The sequence below is a fragment of the Erpetoichthys calabaricus genome, chromosome 5 (assembly GCF_900747795.2).
Source record: "Erpetoichthys calabaricus chromosome 5, fErpCal1.3, whole genome shotgun sequence".
Classification (NCBI taxonomy): domain Eukaryota; kingdom Metazoa; phylum Chordata; class Cladistia; order Polypteriformes; family Polypteridae; genus Erpetoichthys; species Erpetoichthys calabaricus.
Genome location: NC_041398.2, coordinates 11,651,992 through 11,661,354, shown reverse-complemented (window position 1 = coordinate 11,661,354; position 9,363 = coordinate 11,651,992). Strand labels below are relative to the sequence as shown.

The following is a 9,363-nucleotide window of genomic DNA, read 5'->3' as shown; positions in this document are numbered from 1 at the left end:
ATCTCTTATAGTAGCAGGCAGACCATTCCACAGTTCAGGGGGTCCTGTAACTAAAAGCTCGACCTCCCACTGTTATTAATCATTAAACTCATAAGCAGACCGGCATTATTATTAATCCAACCTCCCCCTCCATCCCCGCCCCTAACCTGCCTTTGACTGCTGTATGTCTAATCATTGTCCTCTGATGATGACACCTGGAAGGTTGTCAAGCATGCACAGTATCTCACACAAGTGAGTACGCCCCTCACATTTTTGTAAAGTATTTTATGATATCTTTTCATGGGACAACACTGAAGATCTGACACTTTGCTCCAATGTAAAGTAGTCCATGTACAGCTTGTGTAAATTTGCTGTCCCCTCAAAATAACTCAACACACAGCCATTAATGTCTAACAACAAAAGTGAGTGCACCCCTAAGTGAAAAATGTCCAAATTGAGCCCAGTTAGCCATTTTTCCCTCCCCGGTGTCATGTGACTCGTTCGTGTTACCAGGTCTCAGGTGTGTTACATTTGGTGTTATCGCTCTCACACTCTCTCATACTGGTCACTGGAAGTTCAACATGGCACCTCATGGCAAAGAACTCTCTGAGGATCTGAAAACAAGAATTGTTGCGCTACATAAAGATGGCGTAGGCGGTAAGAAGATTGGCATCACCCTGAAACTGAGCTGCAGCACAGTGGCCAAGACCACACAGCGACAGGTTTAACAGGACAGGTTCCACTCAGAACAGGCCTCACCATGGTTGACCAAAGAAGTTGAGTGCCCGTGCTCAGCGTCATATCCAGAGGTGGTCTTTTGAAAATAGACGTATGAGTGCTGCCAGCATTGCTGCAGAGGGGGGTCAGCCTGTCAGTGCTCAGACCATATGCCCACCGCACACGGCATCACGTTGGTCTGCATGGCTGTCGTCCCAGAAGGAAACCTCTTATAAATATGATGCACAAGAAAGACAAGCAGACTAAGGACATGGATTACTGGAACATGTGCTGTGGTCTGATGAGACCAAGATAAACTTCTTTGGTTCTGATGGTGTCAAGCGTATGTGGCGGCAACCAGGTGAGGAGCACAAAGGCAAATGTGTCTCACTCACAGTCAAGCATGGTGGTGGGAGTGTCGTGGTTTGGGGCTGCATGAGTGCACTGGTGAGCTACAGTTCATTGAGGGCACCATGAATGCCAACATGTCCTGTGACATACTGAAGCACAGCATGATCCCCTCCCTTCGTAAACATAACGACCCCAAACACACGTCCGAGACCACTACTGCCTTGATAGAGAAATTGAGGGTAAAGGTGCTGGACTAGCTAAGCGTGTCTCCAGACCTAAGCCCTATTGAGCATCTGTGGGGAAGGTGGAGGAGCGCAAGGTCTCTAACATCTACCAGCTCCGTGATGGCATCATATATATATAATGTGTGTGTGTATGTGTGTGTATATATGTATATATATAATATATATATATATATATATATATATATATATATATATATATATATATAAAACCCTGAAATGTGACTTTATGAAGTAAATCTCCCACTTTCTATTTTCACAGGGAGCCCCCTTGGCAGTTCACATGGCCCTGCAGCAGGGTGCCTAATGGCCTCCAGGGCTCTCCATGAGAGAAGAGGATCTTTCAAAGTGAAGGACAGACACTTGAATGAGAGCAGAGCATGGCCGCGGACAAAGCTGAAGGCATGGACGGCAGGGTGGCAGCCATTAAACAAGAGGACTGTGACTGGAGGGCACCAGCATCCATAGTGTTGGAGGAAGGCCCGAGGCGAATTTCCGGTTTCGGGGACAAGATCCCCGAGGAGCAGGTTATCGTTGAGATTAAAGTGGAGGATTCCGAGGAGTTCTCGGTCAGGCTTGGACTGCAAACCAGCGAACGGGGGGCAGTCCATGAAGACGGCCATTCCAGCTCACAGCCCTGGTTCGCTAGTGCGGGACAAATGGGGGCCCAGCAGAATTGTTGGGAAATGAAACCGGAGATATGCGAGATTGACGTGGAAATAACAGAAGAAAACGGGAGAGAGGGAGACGAGCAGCCATCGTCCAGGAGAGTGAGGAAGAGTAAGTAACGTGAATAAAGCGCAAAGAACGTGAAATGGGGAACATTCACAGATTCTGCTTTTTATGTTTTTGTTAGGTGGAAGTGGGGGGGGTGGGGCTTGGGGAGGGGAGATGTGTTTGATTGGATTTGAATTGTGACCTTGGGGACTTAATGACTTAGAGTAGCTGACTTTTAGTAGTAGTAAGGTTGTCCGAGTGGCAAAAGAATAAATAAATAAATGGAAAGTGACGACCGCCGTCCATTCGGCCAATGAAACGACTCCTCACGACGACTGGTCAGTAGCAGCGCCAACGTCGACCCGCCCGGTAGGATCAGCGGTTTCAATTTTCACAATTACAGTTGTGCTCAACCCTTTCAAGACCCTTAGGTACAGTCATGTGAAAAAGAAAGTACCCTCTCTGTGAATCCAAAGTGTTTACAAGTCCCCATAACACCAGTACCGTAGTACACTTGCTGGCTTTGTCCCATCTGTTAAATTGCAGGTCATACTTCTCAGAATTAAAGTATAGTCACGGCGTGAGGTTGGGTGATGCTTGCTTTCCAGTCCCCCTGGTCAGCTTTCTCCAAGCACACGGAACGGATTTTTTGAGCGAGTGTTCTTTTTGTGGTTCAGGTGGTCTCCACCTATGTTTTTTGGTCGCCCCCTTCTGCAGTTTTTTTCTTTGAAGATTTTACGCAACTTTGGGTCCTCGGGTCCTGCTAGTGACCATCATTAGCAAGGCAAGTGCTTGCTTTTTTTACAGTGTAAAAACACCACTCAAGATTGCTGTTTATGGACTCTTTGTCAACTTTTAACACAATCTGCCCCCCACCCACATTTGAGTGGTCGTTCAGTTCTGTTTGATAGTGGGGGGTATTCTGGACTGGTCTACGAGGACATCTCCTGGACTTCTGACACAATAGCGATGGGCAATGGAATAATGGCTGCTCTGTTAACATGTGCCATTTCTGTATAGGAGAGCCCTTCAAATGGTCATTAACATTGTCCCCTCTCTGCCCTCATTGGAGGATTACATTTACAGTTAGGTCCAGTACAGTTAGGATTGTGTTCAAAAAATGCTTTAGCTGCCTCCCATTTTTATGCTATCGTCGTTGTTCACCCCACTGAATTAAAGCTGAAAGTCTGCACTTCAACTGCATCTGAGTTGTTTCATTTAAAATTCATTGTGGTAATGTACAGAACCAAAATTAGAAAAAAGTTGTCTCTGTCCAAATATTTATGGACCTAACTGTACATTTAATTATTTAGCTGACCCGTTCATCTAAGGTGACTTACAATTGGTAACACTTCCTTTATTTTTTCCAGTTGGAGCACCAGAAATGTCAATTGATTTGCTCAGTGCAACTAGCAGGATCTGAACCCACGACCTCAGGGTTTGAAGCCCAAAGCCTTAACCGCTGTGCCACGCGTCTTAGCTGAGTAACCCCTTCATTAAGGCCCCATTAATGGAAGGCTACGGGGGGTCCACCCTCTGACTGCACAGCGTGTGTGTAATCTTGGAAGAAGTGTGACGATTTCCACATCCTGTCAGATGTCAGTTTCGAGTTTACAGCACCTTATTACACACTGGTCAGCCGATATTGCTCTATACCAGTAATACCATATATATATATATATATATATATATATACCAGTAACATCGCACTGCATGTTATACACTTGACTTCTAGTTTTTTTCTCCTCTTTCTTTCTCTGTATGTTTATCATTCGTTTGCTCAGAGGAGGCTGCGCTTGCTGCTTCCTGAGCAGCTCTTCTTTTCTCCACCCTAGTGCTCCTCTTCTTCGCTCGGCATCTTTTCGCATTTAAACTGATTACATCAATGTTTGTGTTGCGATTACTTAGTACATTTTCCTTAAATTTTCACTTGAAGTCTTCAATCTGCCTCAAGAATGATTTAAGATATAAAAGAGGTAGAGGAAGTGACGGCTAAGGTGGGAGGGAATGAGAATGACGCCCGTACCAGACTTTTTTTTTTTTGCATTCATCTGGATTTTGGCTGAAATTGACGCAATGGAAAAGCTGCATGTGACGTTTTTTCAATGCCTTCTGACCAAGTGCCGATGATGAAAGCCCGTGTGGACAATCTGCAATGAGCAGAAAAACGCTTGCCGTTCGTTCCATGCTCACCTGACACTACAAACAACGGAAAAACGCTCATCTCGGACAGGGCTTTAAAGGCGCCTCCCACCCGGGACATTGTCTGCTTGATATGCCTCTCTCGGGTTTTGTCACAGCAAGGACTAGCAGATTTTAGGCCAGACTGAACAACAGGAATGGAACCAACAAGAATCTGTTTTGATTCAAAAGGTGATTGTCATCATGAGGCACTGTAACACAAACGGACCATCGAGCACAGGTTTCAGTTTCCTTGGTAATTTAATTTCGGTAACTGGTGGTGCAGTACCTTATGAGCTGTTTTTAAAGTGGTGTTTGTGTAGATGTGTATGTATGCGGGTACAGAGACACGTACTGTATGTGTGTGTCAGAGCTGGCCCTGACCAAGATGGTGCCCTAGGCAAGATTCTAGCAGGCGGTCAGTCTCCCCATAAATAACTGTTGTAACAAAAGGCGCTATACCAGTGCTTGACACGGGAGGCACACCAATAAAAATACAAGTTTTATTTATTTTTTTTCTTTGCTTGTGGACAACGCCTTCCCCGTTCCCACAGGCACAACATGGTCCCAAAGCACAATCACCACAGTACTTTTTCTCCTCCACTCCTCTCCTGGCAAGCCTCTCCTCCCAGAATAGTGTCTGCTGGTCCCTTATAGGGGTCACCCGGAAGTGCTACAGGTGCTCATCGACCCACTTCCGGGTGTGGAGAAAGAACTGCCCACACGGGCTTAGGGATAAAGTAATCCCTCGCTATATTGCGCTTCGACTTTCGCGGCTTCACTCTATCGTGGATTTTATATGTAAGCATATTTAAATATATATCACGGATTTTTCGCTGGTTCATGAGTTTCAGTGGACAATGGGTCTTTTAATTTCTGGTACATGCTTCCTCAGTTTGTTTGCCCAGTTGATTTCACACAAGGGACGCTATTGGCAGATGGCTGAGAAGCTACCCAACCAGAGCGCGTATTACGAATTAAATAAAACTCCTCAAATATATTGTGAGCACGTGGGCTGTTCGCACCCCTAGAGGATACGGCTGCTCCTCAAAAAATGCTGAAAGGCTACCTTCACATTGCTCCCATCCTTGCTGGGCTTACTTGTGGCTGCTTTGTCAAGCGATATGCTTCCTGCACGGTGCTTCGCATACTTAAAAGATCAAACAGCACGTATTGATTTTTGATTGTTTGCTTTTCTCTCTCTCTGACTTTCTCTGCTCCTGATGCGCACTCCTTTGAAGACGAAGATATGTTTGTATTCTTTTAATTGTGAGACAGAACTGTCATCTCTGTCTTGTCATGGAGCACAGTTTAAACTTTTGAAAAAGAGACAAATGTTTGTTTGTAGTGTTTGAATAAAGTTCCTGTCTCTACAACCTCCTGAGTTTCTGTGCAAATCTGTGACCCAAGTGTGACAATATAAAAATAACCATATAAACATATGGTTTCTACTTCGCGGATTTTCACCTTTCGTGGGGGGTTCTGGAACGCAACCCCCGCGATTGAGGAGGGATTACTGTAGTTGCAGCACATCCTGGCGGCGTCCCCGGATCCCAACAGGGCTGTAACGAACTCCAATTCCCATGAAGCCTTGTGGGAGTCCAAGGTATTTAGTGTTCCTTGGGGAGGTGATGCTCTGTCCACAATTGCTCCCCCGGTCCTTCCAAGGCAAAGGTATCCCAGCCACCCATGACACTGTACTTGTGCGTTAAGATAGAAACTTCATTGGTTTGTGTTTTGAATTTTTCTTTTTTTAAAAAACAAAAAAAAACCACAAAGACACACACACAAAAGCCTTTATTAAAGAGGCAAGCAGCATAAAACAAACAAATGAAATGTTCACAAAATACAATAAGTAAAAAAAAAAAAAAATCGGTGCAGACAACAAAGAACAACAATGTAATATAAATAAGGGCCTTAATAATAATAATAATAATAATAATACATTTTCTGCGGTGGGTTGGCACCCTCCCCAGGATTGGTTCCTGCCTTGTGCCCTGTGTTGGCTGGGATTGGCTCCAGCAGACTCCCGTGACCCTGTGTTCGGATTCAGCGGGTTGGAAAATGGATGGATAATACATTTTATTTATATAGCGCCTTTCCCAGGCTCAAGGCACATAATGCAGAAGCACAGAGCAATATGACTGAGTAGCCCAAGCATTGCTCACTAGTTTCTCATGTCTTGCGTTTCTTCCAAGCTGAGCAGTGATCATGGATTTGGGGTTTGCAAGGCTTCTTGCTGTTGTCCATTCGAAGACCCCTTTGTGACCGAGGATCACCTTTCCTGTCTGAGCTCTTGAGATGTCGTTGCCGTGTATCTCCATCATTGTCCTTCCTCGTGATGCCTGACGATGACATCACTTTCGTCACCCAGAATTCACCTTCCTGTTCCGACTCCACCTCTTCCTCCTTCTATCCACCATATTTATAGAGCAGACTCACCCTGTTAGTTCCGTTCCGTTGTGAACTCCGATCTTCTTTTCAGTCTACGGGGTGGCCATCCCCCAAACCTTTTTTACTTCTCTACTGCCTTATTTTTATTTTTAATTTTTTTTTTTTGACCAATCGTTTAGTTGGTTTGTCTGCATCTCCTTACTTGATCCAGCCTGTCATCATTTCCCAGTTTCTCCGCAGCGTGGCGTACGCACTGGTCAGACGTTGCCCATCAATTTTCATGTGTTCTCCCTGCAGGTTTTCTTTCATAGATTGCGACTTTTGCATGGAAAGTTACGTAAGCCCATTCCGATCCTCTTTGTGTGTGTGTGTGGGTGTAAGCAAGTTTTTAGAAATCAGCGTCACTGACAACTGCACTCCCGTCCTTTTTTTTTATTTATTAATAAATTGTATTACAAAACATTTAACTCAACCTTTTTTTTTTTTTTTTGTTATTTCAGATTTCCAGGAGAATGGCGGCTTCTCCACATCTTCATTTGCTCCGACCTTTCTTCAGCACAATGAGAAGAGGGTAAAGTCGACGAGAAGATTAGACACTTTCAGCCCGGCGTCTCTCCAGTGCCGTTCCCTTCCCTCCATCGTCCCTGATCAACTGCGAGAACACAAGTATGTCAAAGTTCAAGCCGGAGAGAAGCCTTCCTGTTGTTCGGAATGTGGCAAACCGCTTCATACTCATACAGGCATTCACGGGGGAGAGAAGCCGCATGGCTGTTCTGAATGTGGCAAACGATTCTCTCAAGTCAGCCCACTTCAGGGCCACATGAGCATCCACCTTGGAGCAAAATGTGGCAAACGCTTCCTCGATGGTGGCTCTCTTCAGCGCCTCACGCAAAGTCACGCTGGTGAGAAGCCCTATTGTGGTAGTAAAGGCGGGAAACCCACCTTAGAAATCAGTGGGGCCGCTTTTTGTGATGACGAGGATGATGATGACGACGATGACTATTTTGATGATGAAGTGGAGGACAAAACGTGGGCACCAGGGGGAGATGACTTAGAGACTTCAGAGGAGGAGGCGGCGCAGCAACATTTTGCCAAAAAAATCAAAAGTATCCCGACTGAGGACCCCTTTGGAATTGCCCGGTCGCAGCTCCGAACTTCATGCCGGTGCGTCCCACCCTCGGGGTGTTGCCAGTACAGCATCCCAAACAGTTCGTGGTGGCCGGCGGGCTTCTCCGGTGTGGGCCTTTTTTTATGTCTCTGCAAGCGATGACTCGGTGGCCATTTGCAACTTGTGCACCAAGCGAATCAGGCGCGGCTGCCAAGGCTCACACCTGGGCACTACTGCTCTGATATTACATATGAAGCGGCACCACAGTCTACGGTGGCAACAATACTTGGCCCGAAGAAGCCAGAGCCCGTCCTGTAGTCCCATTCCTCATGCTCGTCGCTCCCCCTCCTCCTCTTCATCACCTTCTCCTTCTCTGACAGTTGCTGCTGCTGTTGGTGATGATGTCACTGGTGCCCACAGGACAGATGACACCGGCCTGTCCTCCACCGGTGCCCGAAGCTGGAAGAGGAAGCACGAAAGCCTCTCCTCTGCCACAAGTGCTGCATCTCGCCATGAAAGTCTTCCAAGCCCTCCCTCGTGGACTCCAGCACCCACTATGTCTCCTGCTCTTTCTCTCCCTCAGAAGCTCCCAATTGGTGAGTGTACGGACCGAAGGAAAAAGTTTGGGCCCAATCACCCTCATGCCCGTAGGCTGAACGCCCACTTGGCCAAACTGCTGGCATCGCAGCTTCTCCCCTATCGGCTGGTGGACTCCGACCCCTTCCGGCAGTTCATGGATTGTGCGATCCCCCAGTGGGAAGTCCCCAGCCGGCACTACTTTGCCAAGAAGGCTGTCCCAGCCCTGTATGCCCACGTGGAAAACAATGTGTCTCTGTCCCTTGACTATGCCGTTTGCCACCGGGTGCACACTACCACCAGCTGTGCCCAGCAGCACTACGTTTCTTTTACAGCCCACTGGGTGAATTTATTGAGTGCCGGTGAGGATGCCCCTAGAGGGACACCTTTAGAACTGGTGGTGCCACCCCTCGGCTGCAGGAGGAGATCGATCCCTCCTTCCTCCTCCTCCTCCATGCCAATGCGCCCTGGTGCCTATGGCACATGTTCTGTGAAGCGCTGCCACGCTGTGTTCCAGTTCATTCGTTTGGGTGAAAAAGAGCCACACGGCTCAGAAACTCCGCCGCTACTTCCAAGCCCAGATCCCAGCAGTGGATTGCCCCCCGCCAGCTTCGAGTTGGCCACGTGGTCAGTGACAACGGCCCCCAACCTGGTTGCCGCCTTGCGCTTGGGCAGCATGACTCACATGCCGTGCTTCACCCATATCCTCGGTCTCGTGGTGCAGAAATTTCTGAGGGCGTACCCCGGGCTGAGTGAGCTGTTGGCGCTGGCCAGGACCATTTGCACCCACTTCCGCAGGTCCTCCAGAGCCACCAGAGCTCTGGCCAATTTGCAGAGGCGCCACGCGCTGCCCCGGCACAGGCTGACGTGTGACCAGCCCATCCGCTGGCATTCCACATTACACATGCTTGAACGCCTCTACGAACAGCGGAGGGCGGTCAGCGACTACCTGCTGGACAACAGTGGCCGGTCTGGTGTGGGGGGCTGCTTCACCCTCAGACAGTGGCTGCTGATGAAGGAGGTGGGCAGCGTACTGACTCCGTTCAAGCAGGCCACCCAGTTTGTGAGCAGGGCCAAGGCTGGCATCAATGACGTGAT

General features: G+C 47.7%; 1 protein-coding gene across 1 annotated transcript; it reads left to right on the top strand.

The window, feature by feature from the left end:
• The first annotated feature begins 1,555 nt into the window (after positions 1-1,555).
• LOC114643669 (zinc finger protein 232-like) lies at positions 1,556-7,851 on the top strand. Its single transcript, XM_028792179.2, has 2 exons — positions 1,556-2,069; positions 7,082-7,851. Exons 1-2 carry the CDS (start codon positions 1,670-1,672, stop codon positions 7,849-7,851), a joined length of 1,170 nt encoding a protein of 389 aa, XP_028648012.2. The 5' UTR covers positions 1,556-1,669.
• The last annotated feature ends 1,512 nt before the right edge of the window (positions 7,852-9,363 follow it).

Bases quoted from the DNA above. Each gene is read 5' to 3' on its own strand.
- LOC114643669 (XM_028792179.2), top strand. From the start codon at position 1,670: ATGGCCGCGGACAAAGCTGAAGGCATGGACGGCAGGGTGGCAGCCATT. The intron at 2,070-7,081 runs GTAAGTAACGTG...TTGTTATTTCAG, and splicing joins GTCCAGGAGAGTGAGGAAGA to ATTTCCAGGAGAATGGCGGC.